This window comes from Muscardinus avellanarius (genome assembly GCF_963383645.1).
Source record: "Muscardinus avellanarius genome assembly, chromosome: 19".
NCBI lineage: Eukaryota > Metazoa > Chordata > Mammalia > Rodentia > Gliridae > Muscardinus > Muscardinus avellanarius.
This window is the reverse complement of record NC_137805.1, coordinates 46,250,699-46,269,934: the sequence shown is the minus strand read 5'-3', so window position 1 is coordinate 46,269,934 and position 19,236 is coordinate 46,250,699. Positions and strand designations below refer to the sequence as shown.

Here is a 19,236-nt window from a genome sequence, read left to right as displayed (position 1 = left end):
CCTGGGGATGTAGCCCAAAGGTAGAATGCCCCTGGATTCCATCCCCAGTACCACACACACACACACACAAAGATCCCAATTCAGTGGCAGTCATGTGATTGCTCAGGAATTCTTGGAGTGATGGAACCCAAGTCCTCATGCCTACTAAGCATGTGTTCTAGCACTGAGCTATATCCCAAGCCCAGTAGTATTTATTTATTTATTTATTTTGGTACCAGGGATTGAACCCAGGGACATTCTACCTCCAAGCTACATTCCCACTCCTATTTTATTTGTTCTTTTTTTTTTTTTTTTTTTTTTTTTTGTGGTACCAGGGATGGAACCCAGGGGCATTCTACCTCTGAGCTATACACCCAGCCCTATTTTTTATCCTTTTTTTTTTTTTTTTTTTTTTGGTGGTACTGGGGTTCCTGGAAGCCCTTCTACCTCCAGGCTACACCCCCAGACCTATTTTATATTTTTATTATTTTTATTTGGAAACAGGGTCTCTTAAGCCAGCGCGGCTGGCTTCGAACCTGCGTGATCCTCCTGTCTCCGCCTCCCAAGCACAGGGATTACAGGCGTGCGCCACCACGCCTGGCTTATTCTTTATTTTGAAACAGGGTCTCACTGAGTTGCAAAGAGCCACACCAAGTAGCTGAGGCTGGTTGTGAACCAAGATCCTTCTGTCTCAGTCTCCTGAATGCTGGGATTATAAGCATGCCTGTTTTGATTCTATTCTTTTTATTTTGTTTTTGTTTTTAGTTGTTTTTTATTTTTTTGGCAGTACTGGGGATGGAACCCAGGGGCATTCTACCTCCAAGCTACACCCCCAGCCCTATTTTTTAATTCATTATTTTGAAACAGGGTTTCACTGAGTTGTAAAGGGGTTCACTAAGTAGCTGAGGCTGTCCATGAACCGCGATCCTTTGTGCACCACCATGCCTGGCTTGCCCCCCCCCCCCAGTACTAGGGATCGAACCCAGGGACATTCTACCTCTGAGCTACACTCCCAGCCCTATTTTTTATTTTTTATTATGAAACAAGTTCTCACTAAGTTGCAGAGGACCTATATAGCTGAGACTGTTCTTGAACAGTGATTTCCTGTCTCAGCCTCCCAATTACTGGTATTATAAGCGTGTGCCACTATGCCTGGCTTAAGAGACCCTATTTCAATATAAAAGAAAAAAATAGTAGGTATTGCTTGGAGGTAGAATGCCCCTGGGTTCCATTCCTAGTACCACACACACAAAAATAATAAATAAATAAATAAATACATACTTAAATGGCTGAAAAGCTGGGCATGGTGGCTTGTGCTTGTAATCCCAGTACTTGGGAGACTGAGACAGGAGGATTGCAGGTTTGCATCCAGCCTCAGCAACTTAGTGAGGCCCTCTGCAACTTTGTGAGACCGTTTCAAAAACAAAATAATAAAATAGGGCTGTGGGTGTAGCTCAGAGGTAGAATGCCCCTGGGTTCCATTCCTAGTACCACAATAAATAAATAAATAAATATATATATATATATATATATATATATATATATATATATATATATATATATGGCTGGGGACATGCTCAGAGGTACAGTGCCCCTAAGTTCAGCCCCCACTGACCCCCCCCCCCAACACATGACTGGGAATGGCCAGGTATGTTGGCACACACCTAGAATCCTAGTTTTGGGGAAGATCACAGGTTCAAGGACAGGCTCAGCAACATGGCAAGATTCTCAGCAACCTAGAGAAACCCTATTTCCAAAGAAACAACAAAACTAAATGGCTGAGATGTAGCTCAGAGGTCGAATGTCCCTGTCTTCAGCCCCCAGTACTACACACACACACACACACACACACACACACACACACACACACCCGTGGAGGAGGTGAGGGATGTATGTAGGTCAGTGACAGAGTGCCCCTGAGTTCAATCCTCAGTACTGCAAAAAGAAAAAAAAAATCCTTACTTTGTGGAACTAATTAGATAATAGACAATATAAATAGGTAAACTATGCAATTTTATTTATTCATTTATTGTGTGAGGGTATAGATGTGTGTGTGTGTGATACTGGGGTTTGAACCCAGGGGCTTTTTATTCCAAGCTACACCCTAGCCCTATTTTTTTATTTTGGAACAGGATCTTTCTAGGTTGCTGAGCCTGTCCTCGAACCTTAATTTTTCCTGTTTCAAGCCTCCGAAGTACTGGAATTACAGGCATGCTGCACCACACCCAGCTCAGAATTTATTTTAAGCCAGAAAAGAGTAGAAGTATAATACCCTTTTGAATAGTGGCAAACATTGTGAGCCGGCAGGCGATTTTGGCATTATCTGGGAGTAGCCCAAACCAAATGCCAGCAACTGCATGGCCACCAGTGTCTAATGCCCATACAAATCACAGTCACCGAGAGAGAGTAGGGCCTCCCGCACAGGGGAGGGGACCTGAGAGGGTTGCCCCAAAATATGCAACTTTAGATAATGATAAGTCTGAGGAGAGAAATAAAGCAAACTAGAATAGGAAGTGATATTTTAGACAGGACAGCCCGGAAATACCAATGAATGGTGAATACGTGAGTTTGCACAAGGCCCCAGTGTCACAGTCTACACTCACATTCGCTAAGTTCCGCTGGCTCAGGCTTCTCTGGGCAGCTGTCTGTGGCGTCGGCGTCAGCTCTGGTGAGGGAAGCTGCCACAAGGCATTGGTGGAGTGTGAGGCATCGACTCATCCTCTGGCTTCCGGTTCTCATGCTAGCAGACTTTTACTGAGAGTAAAGTGCAATAGCACAGCTCTTGTTGATGGAGTGCTTACCATACAGCAGCCGCTGTTCTAAGCTCTCCACTTGCTGCTCCTTTTAATCCTTACGGCAGCCCTATGGGAGGGTGCTGTGATTAGTTCCATCTTATCACTAGACATCATAAGACAGAGATTAAAAACACAAGTGTCAGCTGGGCATAGTGATGCACACCTGTAATTCCAGTGCTTGGGAGGCTGAGACAGGAGGATTGCAGGTTCGAAGCCAGCCTCAGCAACTTAGCAAGGCGCTCAGCAACTAGCAAGACCCTGTTTCCAAATAAGAAATAAAAATTAGAGCTGGGGGTGTAGCTTGGAAATAGAATGCCTCTGGGTTCAATCCATAGAACAAAACAAAACAAAAGAATAAATCCCAAGGGTCACATAGGTAGTAAGTAGCAGAGTCGCGATTTGACTGCATGCCGCCGGTCTCCAAAGCTGCTTCTGACCCACTGGCCTTGTGACGTACCCAGGGCCTGGAGGCTCTGGGGTGGCTGAGCCTGGTGGAGGGCTGTGGTGTGAGGGAGGCTGGAAGCGCTCCTGTTCCCCTCCCAGGCTCTCCCAACATGCTGTCCTTCTAGGTGCCAAACCAGTGTGTGGAGGCTGCAGTGTACCCCACGCCCCCAGTGTACAGCCCTGGCAAACAGGGGTTCAAACCGAAAGGACCAAACCCCAGTGTCCCTATGCCCAGTGCTCCCGGGGGCACAGTGACCACCTTTGACTCCCCACCAACGCTGAAGACCAGACGGGCCAAAGGTGCCAGTGGACTCCCAGAAGGTAGGCCCGCAGCCGGTCACGGGCTGCTTTCCTTGGTATTGGCCTATCCACAGGCTCCTTGGTTCTGGTCTGCCCATGTGTGATGGCTAGGGTTCAGTTTGGTTGCATGTAATAGAAAATCTAAAACAACAGTAACTTCATATGCTTGAATTTTAGCCAGGCATGATTGCGCACGCTTGTAATCCCAGAATTTGGGAGGCTGAGACAGGAGTATCACAGGTTTGTGGCCAGCCTTGGAAACTTAGAGAGGCCCTCTGCAACTTAGTGAGAGCCTGTTTCAAAATAAAAAATAAAATAGAGCTAGGGGTTTAGCACAGAGGTAGAATGCCCCTGGGTTCAATGTTTAGTACCATAAAAATAAATAAAATAAAATGCTAGAATTTTGTTTCTGTCCTATGTAGAACAAGACCAGAAGCAGGCAGTCTGGGGATTGTGAGACATGGTCACCAGGCACCCACATATCTTCCGTCTTTCTGTTCCTCTATCCCCAGAGCATGGCTTCATTTATCAGGGTGCCTCATCATCTAAGATGGCTCCTGGAGCTCCAGTCATCAATTTCATATTCCAGGCAGTAAGAAGGAGGAAGAAAGGAAGGGTAAAAAAAGGGGTACCTCCCAGCTTCCAGAAGTTCTGTATGAAACTTTTGCTTACATCTAATTGGTGAGAACTTAGTTCCATGGCCTAGCTGCAAAGGAAGCTGGGAAATGTCTGTTTAGCCAAGAACACTGGCTACTCTCATTATGTAAGGGAGTTGTGAGGAAGAAGAAGGGGAGAGTGACTATCGGTCAGTTAAGAGGCAGCATCTGCTGCCCCGTTAGATATGCTAAGTATGGGGCAGCGCCAGGCAGGAGGTAGATGGAGGGAAGAGACAACTGAGAATTTTTCAGGGACTTCCTAGTCATTCACTACCTCTTTTCTTTCCTTCCACAAATGTGTGGTTGAACTTGTGTGTCGGGCTCCGTGCCAGGCACTGGGGATCTGCGACATGTTCCGGTCCATGATTCCTTCTGTTCTTACTTACTCACAGTTCAATGAGAGAGAAACAGGAAATAAACATTTATGAACTGCTCCAGGAAGGAGCTTTACAGAGAGGCTAGAAATGATGGTAGGAACTCATCTGAGGGGGAGAAGGAAGCAGCCTGTGGGTATCAGAGGGATGAGCATTCCATGCCAGAGGGACCTGCAGGTGCACAGGCATTGTGGTGGGACCATGCTTGAGGTCTTCCAGGGTTGAAACAGAGGCTGCTGCAGCTGGCTGGAGGGAATGATGCTAATAGCAGGAGGCAGAGGACCCGGGTGCTGGAGGCCGTAGCAGAGAGGCTGGCTTCAGTCTTGGGGCACAGGAGAGCCCCTGAGGTCTCATCCTGTTTTTCCAGCCAGAGCCTGTGCTAAGTTCTCCTCCTGGGCCTGGAGAAGCGCTCCCAGGCTCGCGCCCTGCCTGTGCATGGATGTAGTTTTCCCGGGGTGCAGGGGATTGAGTGGCTCTGCTCAGCTGTGCCCACAGTCTCACTATCTCTTCCCCCCACTTTGTCTTTCAGCTGCAGGGAAGCCAAAGGCTCAGAAACTCAAGTGTTCCTACTGTGACAAGACTTTCACCAAAAACTTCGATCTGCAGCAGCACATCAGAAGGTTGGGCAGGGCAGGTGGCCCTGGGCCCTGGCTGTGGGTCCCACTTGCCGAGCTAGCACGTCTATCTTCTCGCCTCCTGTCCCGGGTGGTAGCCAGGGTCCTTCTGTGATGCCATGGTATTAAACTTGCAGTCCCGACCAGGGTGTTTTCCCCCTTTTCTCTCAGGACTGGTGGAAGAGTTGCCACCGTGACAGGTGACAGGGAAGGTCAGAGTGGTTTGGAGGAGTGAGAGGAAATGTCCTTGAACTGAGAGGAGCTTCACAGATGTGTGAGGCTGTGTGTGTTAGGAGGGATTGACCCAGGGGCATTTTACCTCTGAGATACATTCCAAGGCCTTCACTAAGTTGCTGAGGCTGACCTTGAACCTGTCTCAGTCTCCAAAGTACTAAGATAACAGGTGTGTGCCACCAAACCTGACTACTGGGATACTGGGATTATAAGCGTGCCTTCCTACTGGGATTAGAGATGTGCACCACTACACCTGGCTACAAAAATTAATTAATTTTTGCATTCCTAGGGATGGAACCCAGGGGCATTCTACCTCCGAGCTATACCCCCCCTCCCCTATTTTGTATTCTTTATTTTGAAACCGGGTCTCACTGAGTTGCAGAGGGCCTCACTAAGTAGCTGAGGCTGTCCGCGAACCACGATCCTCCAGGTCTCAGCCTCCCGAAAGCTGGGATTACAAGCGTGCGCCACCACGCCCGGCTTATACTTTATTTTGAAACAAGGTCTTGCTAAGTTGCGGAGAGCCTTACTAAGTAGCTGAGGCTGGCCACGAACTGGGACCCAAATCCTCCTCTCTCAGTCTCTCAAGTACTAGGATTGCAAGCATGCTCTACCACACCTGGCTGGTTACTTGGCATTTATGAAAGTGGTTTTCCATATCTAGTAACAATAGGAAACTTCATTTCAAATGTGACTAAAGCTTTAAAAACCATAGTTAATAAAATAATCTTTACATATTCCAGGAAACAAAAAAATAAATAGTTAAGTGGAAGAAAAATGTTAAATAGTAAGCTGAGCATGGTGGTGCACCCTTATAATCCCAGTACTTGGGATTGCTCCCAGCCTCAGCTACTTAGGCCCTCTACAACTTAGTGAGACCCTGTTTCAAAATAAAGAATAAAAAATAGGGCTGGGGGTGTAGCCTGGAGTTAGAATTACCCCCAGGAGTTCAATCCCCATTTCTGGAAAAAAAAAAAAAAAAAAAAAAAAGTCAACTAGTGACAGGAGCTGAGGTGCTGCAACTAGGATGTCCTCACCTTGAAGTAACACAGTCTGGTGTTCATGGGCTGGAACAATTGAGAGGCTTTTGCTCTCATAGTTTACTGTGGCCCTGGGGAAGGTCAGTTCCAGGGATGGTTGATTGGCAGTTCAGCACCATGATCCAAAGTCCAAGAAGCTAGGCATTGTGGTGCACAACTGTAATCCCAGTGCTTGGGAGGCTGAAATGGTGGATAGCTTGTTCAAGGTAAGCCTGAGCAACTTAGTGAGGCATTTGGTTACTTAGCAAGACTGTGTTTGCAAATAAAAATAATATAGGGCTGGGAGTGTAGCTTGGAGGTAGAATGCCCCTGGGTTCAATCCCCAGCACAAAAAAATGAATGCATGCATGCCCAGGATCTTTCTCCTTTTGGTCTTCCTGCCTTGGTGATAGGACATGTCCCTGTGGTGTTGGAATGGTCGCCAGCAGCATCTGGCATATTCCTCTGGGCCTTCCTGGTGGCTATGAGTTCCTGGGCAGAGGCTGCGTCCCACAAGGACACTAACAAGCTTTGTTTTCCATAGTCACACTGGCGAGAAGCCCTTCCAGTGCATTGCGTGTGGCCGTGCTTTTGCCCAGAAGTCAAATGTCAAGAAACACATGCAGACCCACAAGGTGTGGCCTCCAGGGCGCAGTGGTGGCACCGTTTCTCGCAACTCTGTGACTGTACAAGTCATGGCCTTGAACCCCAGCAGACAAGAGGATGAGGAAAACACAGGTGGGTGGAAGCGGGAGGTCAGCTCTCCCCACAGCCTCTGTTTCGAGCTTTTATGACTAGCTCTGTGACCTTGAGCAGTCTCCTGATCTCTGGGGCTTTAGTCTACTTTATAAAATGGGACATAGGATAGCAGGGATCATGCCAAATACACAATGTGTGTGGCATTGCTTTAAGATTGTGCCATGGCAGACATTCCTAACTAGTTTCCTATCTTTTTTTGCTGAGTCTGGATCCTACCTCAGAATTCATTGTCTTTTCTTTTTTCTTTTTTTGTGGTACTGGAGTTTGCAGAAGGCTTGTTTGTTTGTACTGGGGATTGAACCCAGGGGCATTTTAACCTCCGAGTTATACCCCTAACCCTATTTTTATTCTTTATTTTAAACAATAAAAGGGACTCACTAAGTAGCTGAGGCTGTCGGGAAACCTATAATCCTTCAATCTCAGCCTCCCAGGTACTGGGATTATAAGCATGTGCCACCATGCCCAGTTCCAGCACTGTTTCTTATTCTTTATTTTGAAATAGATTCTCACTAAATTCTAGAGGGCTAAGTAGCTGAGCTGTCCACGAATCTGCAATCTTCCTGTCTCAGCCTCCCAAGTACTAGGATTACAAGTGTGTGCCACCACACCCAGCTGAATGCAGAGGTCTTCTACCTCCTATTCCTTTTTATTTTTTGTTTTGAAACAGGGTCTTGCTAAGGTACTGAGTATGTTCTCAAATCTCTGCCTCCCAAATACTAGGATTACAGGTATGTGCCACTATGTCAGGCTTAGAGTTATTATTTTCTATTTTTGTTTATTTTTTTGTTGTTATTTTTACAGAACTGGAGATTGAACCCAGGAGCCTTCTACCTCTAAGCTATATCCCCAGCCCTTTTTTTTATTCTTTATTTTGAAACTGTCTCAATAAGTTGCAGAGGGCCTCACTAAGTAGCTGAGACTGTCCTTGAACCGAACCATGATCCTCCAGTCTCTGCCTCCCAAATCCTGGGATCAAGCCTGTGCCACCATGCCCGGCTTTTCTCTATCTCTTTCTCCCTCTCTTTCTCTTTCTTTCTTGGATTAAGCCCAGGAACATTCTACTTTGAGCTATACCCCGAGCCCTGTAGTATTATTATTTTTTTTAAGTCAAGAGTAACTCCATTTATTTATTTATTTATTTATTTATTTATTTATTTATTTATTTATGTGGTACTGGGGTTCCTGGAAACCCTTCTACCTTCGGGTTACACTCCCAGACCTATTTTTTATACTTTTTTTATTTGGAAACAGGGTCTCTTAAACCAGCGCAGCTGGCTTCGAACCTGCATGATCCTCCTGTCTCCGCCTCCCAAGCGTGGGGATTACAAGCGTGTGCCACCACGCCCGGCCCCTGTATTATTTTTTATTTGCAAATAGGGTATCACTAAATTGCTGAAGCTGGCTCTGAACCTGTGATTCTCCTGTCTCAGCCTCCAAAATACTGATATTACAGGCATGCACCACCACATCCAGCCCAGCTGGGAGTTTTAAACAAATAAGAAGTCTATGGTGAGTGAGGTGCAGGCCAGGGAGGGGAGCCTAAGGTGTTGTTTAACAATCTGAATGTTAGAATTTTGATCTTTTGGCCTCTGGACTGGCTGTACAGATACACACCACTGAATCAGTGTAGCCCTGTGAGCCCAGTGCCCACATGTGCACACAGCAGACGGCAGGGTGAGCACAGAAGCGCACAGTAGGTGTTCTGTGCCTCTCCCGAGCAGCCTGGCTCCTGGTATTGACCCTTCCCTGGCCCTTCTCGGTGACTTCCTTCCCTGGCTCTCCCCGTAGGGCTGGGCCAGGCCCTGTCTAGCACACCGCAGCCGCCAGCCTTGCCCACAGCAGTTGAGGACGCAGGGGACAAGCTGGAGCCCAGGCAGGTGGTCCTCATCGACAGCTCCTACCTGTGCCAGTTTTGCCCCAACAAGTTCAGCACCTACTTCCAGCTCAAGTCCCACATGACCCAGCACAAGCATGAGCAGGTAGGTGGCAGCGGGTGGCAGTGGGTGGCAGGCGACCAGCACGGTGAGCCTGGCAGGTGTGGGGCTCCTGAAGTGCTTTTCAGATTGATTGACTGATTGATTGGTGGGACTGGGGATGGAACCCAGGGCCCTTCTACACTCCCAGACTTATATTTTATTTTATTTGGAAACAGAGTCTCTTAAACCAGCTGAGGCTGGCTTTGAACCTGCGCAATCCTCCGGCCTCAGCCTCCCAAGTGTGGGGATTACAAGCATGTGCCACCATACCTGGCTTTATTTATTTATTTTTGTGGTACTGGGGATGGAACCCAGGGGCATTATACCTCAAAGCTATATCCCCAGCCCTATTTTGTGTTCTTTATTTTGAAACAGGGTCTCACTGACTTGCATAGGGCCTCACTAAGTAGTAGCTGAGGCTGTCCGTGAACCTGGATCCTCCCAAATGCTAGGATTACAAGCATGTACCACCACGCCCGGCTCCAATTTTATTTTTATCAGGAAACAGAATCTCACTAAATTCTAAAGGACTCACTAAGTTGCTACGGCTGGCTTTGAACCTGAAATCTTCTGTCTCAGTCTCCCAAACACTGGGATTACAGGCATAGTTTTTTCTTTCCGAAACAGGGCCTCACTAGGTTACTGAGAGTCTTGCTAAGCTCCTGAGGCTGGCCTCAAACTTAGAATCCTCCTGTTTTAATTACAGGCATTACTATGCCCAGTTTTTATCTTATTATATTATTTATTTATTTATTTATTTATTTTGCGGGTCTGGGGATGGAACCCAGGGGCATTCAACCTCCGAGCTACATCCCTTGCCCTATTTTTTTTCTTTATTTTGAAACCGGGTCTCACTAAGTTGCAGAGGACCTAAGTAGCTGAGGCTGTCCACTAACTGCCATCCTCCGGTCTCAGCCTCCCGAATGCTGGGATTACAAGCATGCGCCACCACACCCAGCTATTTTTTATTTTGAAACAGGGTCTTGTTAAGTTGCTGCGGTTGGCCTTGAAATTGATCCTTCTTTCTCAGCTTATTATCATTATTATTCTTCAAGTAATATATTAATACATTCACAATTATTTAATTATTTATCTTAATTTTTGTGGTAATGGGGATTGAATGCAGGGCTATTCTACCTCTGAGCTATACCCCCAATCCTATTTTATTTTTTATTTGGAAATAGGATCTCACCAAGTTGCTGAGGATTTGGCTAAGGTGGGTTTTGAGGCTGGGTTTGAACCTGTGATCCACCTGTCTCAGCCTCCCAAGTACTGAGATTACAGGCATGCGTCGTCATGCCCAGCTCAGAATGCTTTTTCTTTAGAAGTGATTCCTAGCAGGCCTGTGGAATTAAGTTAACTTACTGTAGGGGCAAATCCTAGCACCTTTGCCTTCAATTGGCTTAAGCAGTTGAGAAGTTTACCATCTCACATATCAAGAGGCCTGAGGCAGGGCAGCTCTAGTTGATCAACCCATCATCAAGGGCTCTCTGTCTTTTAGCTCTGGCTGTCCCCATCCTAGACTTTGTCCTCTACTATGACCCACTTTGCAGTTCTGGGATGGCAGTCACTCTAAGAGGCAAGCCAGTCATCAGATTATTCATGAGAAATGGAAACTTTTTTTTTTTTTCCAGTACTGGGGATGGTACCCAGAAGCATGCTATCTCTGAGCTATACCCCCCAGCCCTATTTTTTATTCTTTATTTTGAAACAGAGTTGCAAAGGGCCTTACTAAGCAGCTGAGGCTGGCCACAAACCTAGATCTCCTGTCTCAGCCTCCCAAATGCTGGGATTACAAGCATGTGCCACCATGCCCAGCTTTTTTTTTTTTTTTTTTTTTTTTTTTTTGGGTACAGGGACTCCAAGCTACACTGCTAACCCTATTTTGTTTATTATTTGTAAACAAGCTCTCGCTAAATTGCCGGGGCTGGCTTCAAACCTACAATCTTCCTGTATTCACACACATACACACATTTTAATTTGGCTCTCTTGGCAAGGTAGGGCAACACTTATAATCCCAGTACTTGGGGAGGCTGAGACAGGAGGATCGCAAGTTCATGACCAGTATCAGCTACTTAATGAGGCCCTCCACAACTTAGTGAGACCTTATATCGAAATAAAGAATATCTCCAAAGTAGAATGCCCCTGGGTTCAAACTCTGGTTCCAATAGTATTTTTTCTTGGCAACAGGATTTTACCGAGTTGTTGGGCTGCCCTAGTCATTCTCCTGAGTAGCTGGGGCTTATAGGCATATACTGCCACACCTGGAAGAATCAGGTGTTTTGTTTTGTTTTTGTGGCACTGGGGATTGAATCCAGAGACATTCTACCTCCAAAGTGCGCCCCAGCCCTATTTTATTTTATTTTTATTTTGAAGAGTCTCACTACATTAATGAGAGTCTCACTATTTTCTGAGGCTGTTCTTGGACCTACAATCCTTTCTGTCTCTGCCTCCCAGGTATTGGTATTACAAGTGTGCACTACTACACCTGGCTGATCAAGTGTTTTAACTGTGCATGATGTAGCTCTGAGCTACATTGGGGTTCATTTTGTTAGGAAGAGTATGTGATACTGTGTACATACCCAAGAAATATGTGCTACTTATCAATTATAATTTTTTAAATGTTCAAAACAAATCAGGTGTAGTGGCAATTGCTTATAATCCCAGTATTTGGGAGGCTGAGACAGGAGGATCACAGGTTCAAAACCATCCTTAGCAACTTAGTGAGTTTCTCAGCAATTTAGTGAGACTCTGTTTTCAAATAGAAAATAAAGTAGATCCGGGTTTATAGGCCACAGATAGAATGGGGTTCCATTCCTAGTACCATCACCAAGAAAAAAGCTAAAAACATACCAATGAGCCTTTGAACATGAGTCAGAATTTTACTTAACTCATTAGTGAAGGAGCTGGAAGGATAAGAAAGCCAGTTAGTTTAAATGAGAACACAAGACATAACTATCTAGGGCTACCTAGATGTCATTGTCCATGAAAAAGGAATACCAAAGCCAGACTGATAACATCCAGGGCAAGAGCACGTATGACCTTTGTCGTTGTCTTTTCTACCTGACAGAAATCACTGTGTGAGGGCAGTGTTTACGAGTCTGGTCTAAGTCAGTAGTAACTAGCCAACGCTAAGCTGCATGGCCTAGGGAGGGAGAGGCCTTAGGCTTGTAAAGGTTCTGAAGGTGAGGACCCTGGCAGTGGTGTCAACATTACCTCATGTCCTTGTTAGAAGTACACTTGTTCAGGCCACCAGATCTGCCCAGTGAGCTAGCCTTCAGGGGGGCCGGGCCTAGTGGCTGGCACAAACAATCCCAGCCCTTGGGAGGCTGAGACAGGAGGGTCTCGCACTCACGGCCATAGCTACTTAGTGAGGCCCTGTTTAAAAAATAAAGAAGAAAAAATAGGGCCGGTGGTGTATCTCAGAGGTAGAATGCCCCTGGGTTCCATCCCAGTACAGCAAAATAAATAATTAATTAATAATAAAAAAATAGGACTGGGGATGTAGCTTGGAGCTAGAATGCCCTAGATTTAACCCTCAGTACCACAAGAAAAACAAAACAAACAAACAAAAAACCCTGCTACTTCAGACTACTTCAAAATGATCTTGAAGGCCGGGCGTGGTGGCGCACGCTTGTCATCCCCGCGCTTGGGAGGCTGAGACAGGAGGATCGCACGGGTTCAAAGCCAGCCTCAGTTACTTAGTGAGGCTCTCGGCAACTTAGTGAGACCCTGTTTCCAAATAAAATATAAAATAGGTTTGGGAGTATAGCCTGGAGGTAGAAAGCCTCCCCCCAGAAATTTACTTAACTCATTAAGTTTTGGTTCCACCAAAAAAACAAAACAAGAATGATCTTGAAAAGACACACTTCCATTCTTATACTGTGTTTCCAGGTCTTGTATAATTTTTCACACACACAACCAGACTACACAGAGTCTGAGGGAAGGTAACTGAAAAAGAAAAGACCCCTCTAGTCAGAATAAAACCAGGAGTCCACCAGTAGAGAGCAGGAAACGGTGACCAGTTTGTCTACCAGCAATGTTGTTCAAGGCTAGTGCCACAGGACGGGGTGGCAGCAGAGGAGGCCCTTCTGTCTCCTCACTATCCAGCATCTCCCCCAAGGTGTACAAATGTGTGGTCAAAAGCTGCGCCCAGATGTTCCCCAAGCTCGACTCATTCCTGGAGCACATCAAGAGCCACCAAGAGGAGCTGAGCTACCGCTGCCACCTCTGCGGCAAGGACTTCCCCTCGCTGTATGACCTGGGTGTGCACCAGTACTCTCACAGCCTCCTGCCCCAGCACAGCCCCAAGAAGGACAGCACCGTCTACAAGTATGTGCCCTCCCTCTTCCTCTTCCCCACACCCCTGGGCAGGGAGGGCGCCCAGGGTCTGTGTCCTTGGTGGTTCTGACTGCTGAGACCAGTGAGACACTTCAAAGGGGAAACTGAAGCCAGGCATGGTGGTGCACGCTTGTAATCCCAGTACTTGGGAGGCTGAGAGAGGAGGCTCATAGATTTATGGCCAGCCTCAGGAACTCAGTGAGACTCTGTTTCAAAATGAAAAAAGACTGCCGGGCATGGTGGCACATGCTTGTAATCCCAGCATTTGGGAAGCTTAGACAGGAGGATCACAGTTCACAGACAGCCTCAGCTACTCAGTGAGGACCTCTGCAATTCAGTGAGACCCTGTTTCAAAATAAAGCCGGGCATGGTGTTGCAGGCTTGTAATCCCAGTACTTGGGAGGCTGAGACAAGAAGGATTTCAGGTTCATGGCCAGCCTCAGCTACTTAGTGAGGCCTCCGCAACTTAACTGAGATCCTGTTTCAAAAATAAAAGAATAAAAAAATCGTGCTGAGGGTGTAGCTTGGAGGTAGAATGCCTCTGGATTCAATCCCCAGTACCACAATAGGTAAATAAATAAATAAATAAATAATAGAGCAGCTGGGCATATAGGTATAATGCCCCTGGGTTCCATCCCCAGGACTGCAAAAATAAATAAATAAAGGTTTGAGGGTGTGGCTCAGAGGTAGAATGCCCTTGGATTCAATCCCCAGTACCTACACACACGCGCGCGCGCACACACACACACACACACACACACACACACACACACACGGTGGACTGGGGAGGCGTGCTCCAGGCTAGGCTCTAGCCTGGCAGAGTGGTTCTGAGCATTTATGTGGGCAGGGAAATGATGTTGCCTCTCTTTATATAATTTTCAGCTTGGCAGACATCAGAGAAAAAAGCCTTAGAAAGGGAAGCCAGTATCTCCTTTGCAATGAAAAAAGTTTGGTTTTTTCCTAAACTAGAAAATTATGAAAATATTATTTTATCTTATTATCAGAAAACTCAGGTTTCATCCACTCACTGTACGGTCAAAACAACACACTAATCATTTTTTTGTGTATATGGTATTGGGGATTGAGCCTAGGAGCATTCTACTTCTGAGCTACAACCCCAGCCCTATTTTATTTTTATTTTGAAAAGTTCTTGCAAGGTTGATGAGAGTCTCACTACTTGCTGAGACTGTCTTTGAACCTGCGATCCTTCTGTCTCAACCTCCCAAGTACTGGGATTACAAGCTTGTATCACCACACCCAGCTAAAATAGTACCACCATGCCCCGCTAAAGTAGTCCACTAATTCTTAGAACTGAAAAAAAGAATGAATATATTGAAAAGCAAAGATTATAAAAATAAGACTTGTTTGTTTTACTCTATCAAATGCAGGTATACAGTTGAAGCTATGTGCTGACACCTAGAATGAGCAAGGAATGATTCCAGTGTAGACGCTCCTTGGGGAGAGTTTTTTCCAGATCACCGTTTCCATCAATTTAGTCTTCTGTTGCTGTCATAAAGATGGTGCCTTTAAGATGATGCCTTTAGCCCGGATGTGGTAGTGCACACCTGTAATCCCAATACTTGGAAAGCTGGGTCAGGAGAATCATAGCTTTGAGGACAGCCTCAGCAAAGCAGCAAGCCTCTCAGCAACTTAGTGAGACCTTGTTTCATAACAGAAGAATAAAAAGGGCTGGGGGTGTGGCTTTGAGGTAGAATGTGTCTGGGTTCAATCCTCAGTACCAAAAAAAAAGACCATCCCTTTGCCAGAAATGATGAAGGGCTCTGATTGCCACATGCGCTTCATCCTGAAATGACTATCTGGCCATTCTCTTTGGAGTTTTCCATGTTTAGTCATCCCTGTCCCATATTTCCCCCTGGATTGTTTTCTGGTCCCTTGGCCAGGCCCTTTTCTGTAGAGATACCAGTGTCACTGTCCTGACTTCATGAAGCACTGCCCTCCCACGTCTGTTTGGGAGCAGCTGCTCCACAGAGCAGGTACACAGTGCCTTGGCACAGAGCTGCTCAAGATAGGAGGGGTGTCTGACGGGGCTCCCCCTACTTTGTTCATTTATGTTAGAGTGCCTTTCAGTTCTTCTCACAAGTTAAACTACTGACCTATTAGCCCAGTAACTTCTAGGATTCAGAGATAATGCATGTCTTGCTCAGGTAGACAAGTTTTTAAACAAATGCTTCCTTCACACTATGATAAAATGATGCTCTCCTGGCCCAAAAGTAAAGCCTGAGGGTGGAATGGTGTTAGGGGTAACAATATGGGCTTTGAAGCCTCCTACCTATGCTCAGATCCACCCTTGGCTGCAAGCCCGGTGATGACCTTGGGAAAATACCTGCCAAGGGGCTGGTGGTTTTTGTTTTGTTTTTAACCTGTGGACTGGATATTAAGAAAAATGCCTACCCTATTGGGTGTGTGTGTGTGTGTGTGTAAGAGAGGGAGAGATATATACACACACATGGAGAGAAATAGATACTGTGAATTAAACGCAGGGGCATTCTACCTCTGAACTATACCCTCAGCCCTATTTTATTTATTTATTTATTTTTTTAAATTATTATTGCCGGGCGTGGTGGCGCATGCTTGTAATCCCCGCACTTGGGAGGCGGAGACAGGAGGATCGCGCAGGTTCGAAGCCAGCTGCGCTGGGGTAAGAGACCCTGTTTCAAAACATATATATAAAAAATAGGTCTGGGAATGTAGCCCGGAGGTTGAAGGGCTTTCAGGAACTCCAGTACCACCAAAAAAAATTATTATTATTATTATTTTTTTTTTTTTTTGGCGATACTGAGGATGGAACCCAGGGGCATTCTATCTCCAAGCTACACCCCCTAGACCTATTTTTTAGTCCTTTTTTTGTGTGTGGGTCTGGGGATGGAACCCAGGGGCATTCAACCTTCGAGCTACACCCCTGCCCTATTTTTTATTCTTTATTTTGAAACAGGGTCTCACTAAGTTGCAGAGGGCCTCACTAAGTAGTTGAGGCTGTCCACGAACTGTAGTCCTCCCATCTCCACTTCCTGAATTCTGGGATTACAAGTGTGCGCCACCATGCCTGACTTAATTCTTTTTTATTTTGAAACAGGGTCTCACTAGGTTGCTGAGCCTGGCTTCAAACCTGTGTTCCTCCTGTCTGAGCCTCCCAAGTACTGGGATTATAGGTGCTGCCACACCTGGCTCTCTATTGGATTCTTTATAAGGATCAAGTAGGACAAGGATGATGCATGTGGACCCAGTGTAAATAAAGGTGATTGCTAGTCTGATGTGGTGGCATATGCTTGTTATCTGGTACTTGGGAGGCTGAGACAAGAAGGTTGCAGGTTGGTTGGGAATCTCAACAACTTTGTAAGACCCTCTGCAACTTAGACCCTGTTTCAAAATAAAAGATAAAATAGCACTGGGGGTGTAGCTTGGAGGTAGAATGCCCCTAGGTTCTACCTCTAGTACCCCTCACACACACACACAAAGAGGACTACTGCGACTGTGTGTGTGTGTGTGGGGGGGGGTCCTTTTGCCTCCAAGCTACATCCCTATCCCTATATTATTCTTTATTTTGAAACAGGGTCTAAGTTGCCGAGGCTGGCCAGGAACCTGTGATCCTCTTGTCTCAGCCTCCTAAGTACTGGGATTACAAGAATGCACCATCACATTTGGCTGCTGCAATTATTAATACCATATTTAAGTATATGTTTGACTGTATACAGTAGTGGCTTAAATAAGGTGAGAATTTTTCTCTCTCAAGTAATGTTGGAGCTTCTACAGTGGCCTCCTATTTTTCTTTTTTCTTTTTTTTTTTTTTTTTTGTGGATGATATTGGGGGTGGAACCCAGAGGGCTTTCTTCCCTGACCTATTTTATACTTTATTTGGAAACAGGGTCTCACTAAGTTGCTGAGCGCCTCACTAAGTAGCCGAGGTTGGTTTTGAACCTGTGCGATCCTCCTGTCTCAGCCTCCCAATCACTGGGATTACAAGTGTGAGCCACCACGCCCGGCTGGCCTCCTATTTTTCTTTAAATGTAAGTTGTATTGTCAGACCTGGTAGCACACACCTAGAATCCTAGTACTTGGGAGGCTGAGACAGAAAGATCGTAGATTTGAGGCTATCCGCAGCAACTTAGTGAGAACCTGTTTTAAAATGTAAAAAAAGCCGGGCGTGGTTGCACACGCTTGTAATCCCAGCATTTGGGAGGCTGAGACCGGAGGATCACAGTTCGTGGACAGCCTCAGATACTTAGTGAAGCCCTCTGCAACTTAGTGAGATCCTGTTTCAAAATAAAGAATAAAAAATAGGGCAGGGGGTGTAGCTCAGAGGTAGAATGTCCCTGGGTTCCATCCCTAGACCAGCAAAAAAATAAATAAATAAAAATAAAAAATAAAAGAGAGCTTTGGGTGTAGCTCAGAGATAGAATGCCCCTGATCTCAACTTCCAGTACTAAAACTAACATATATAGCCGGGCGTGATGATGCAGGCTTGTAATCCCCACGCTTGGGAGGCTGAGACAGGACGATCGCGCAGGTTCAAAGCCAGCCTCAGCTACTTAAGAGAGGCTCTCAGCAACTTAGTGAGACCCTGTTTCCAAATAAAATATAAAATGGGTCTGGGAGTATAGCCCAGAAGTAGAAAGCCTCTGGGTTCTACCCCCAGTACCACCAAAATAAATAAATAAATAATGTATATATAGTAAAAGCTAGGCATAGTGACATATACCTGAAATCCCCATATTTGAGATGGGGGATTTGCATGTTCGAGGCCAACACATGATAACATAGTGAGGCCCTGTTTCAAAATAAAAATGACTGGGAGCATAGCCCTGAGGTAAAAGGCCCTTGAAACTAGACAGGGTGGCACATGCCTGTAATTCTAGTACTTTGGAGACTGAGACAGGAAGATCATAGGTTTGAGGCCGCCCTCAGCAACTTAGTGAGACCCTGTTTCAAAATAAAGAATAAAAAGCCGGGCATGGTGGTACATGCTTGTAATCCCAGTACTTGGGAGGTTGAGACAGGAGGATTGCACAGTTCAAAGCCAGGCTCAGCTGCTTAGGCTGTCAGCAATTTAGTGAGACCATGTTTCCAAATAAAATACAAAATAGGTCTGGGAGTGTAGCCCAGAGGTAGAAAGCCCATGAGTTCTACTTCCAGTACTAAAAATAAAATAAAATAGGGCTCAGATGTAGAAGCCCCTGGGTTCCATCCCTAACATCACATACACACACTGGTCCTTGGGTTCAGTCTCCATTATTAACATGTCTTGCACATATTAATGAAGTTCATTGTGATATTTCAACACATGTATATAAGATTCAAACCCAGCCTCCTTCCATGGTGTTATCACTTAAAACTTACATGTAATGCTTCTAATCCCAGCATTTGGGAGGCTGAGACAGGAGGATCATGGTTCATGGATAGCCTCAACTACTTAGGGAGGCCCTCTGCAACTCAGTGAGACCGTTTCAAAATAAAGAATAAAAAATACCGGGCGTGGTGGCGCACGCTTGTAATCCCCGCACTTGGGAGGTGGAGACAGGAGGATCGCACAGGTTCGAAGCCAGCCGCACTGGCTTAAGAAACCCTGCTTCCAAATAAAAATATAAAATGTAGGTCTGGGAGTGTAGCCCAGAGGTAGAAGGGCTTCCAGGAACCCCAGTACCACACACACACACAAAAAAAGAATAAAAAATAGGGCTGGGGTTGTATCTTGGTAGAATGCTCCTGGGTTCCATCCCCAGTACCACA

At 45.9% G+C, this 19,236-nt stretch overlaps 1 protein-coding gene across 3 annotated transcripts in view; it reads left to right on the top strand.

The window, feature by feature from the left end:
• The window catches only part of ZNF341 (zinc finger protein 341), a gene marked incomplete at both ends in the record, with an annotated part of 52,494 nt that overhangs the window by 15,267 nt on the left and 17,991 nt on the right, over positions 1-19,236 (top strand). For 2 of the 3 annotated variants that reach the window (XM_080716706.1, XM_080716705.1), the window contains 5 exons: positions 3,344-3,539; positions 5,078-5,168; positions 6,960-7,153; positions 8,963-9,153; positions 13,274-13,482. In XM_080716706.1, the coding sequence (XP_080572832.1) occupies positions 3,344-3,539; positions 5,078-5,168; positions 6,960-7,153; positions 8,963-9,153; positions 13,274-13,482 (881 nt within the window). The remainder of the gene's footprint in view (positions 1-3,343; positions 3,540-5,077; positions 5,169-6,959; positions 7,154-8,962; positions 9,154-13,273; positions 13,483-19,236) is intronic. The other variant, XM_080716704.1, reaches the window with a different exon arrangement.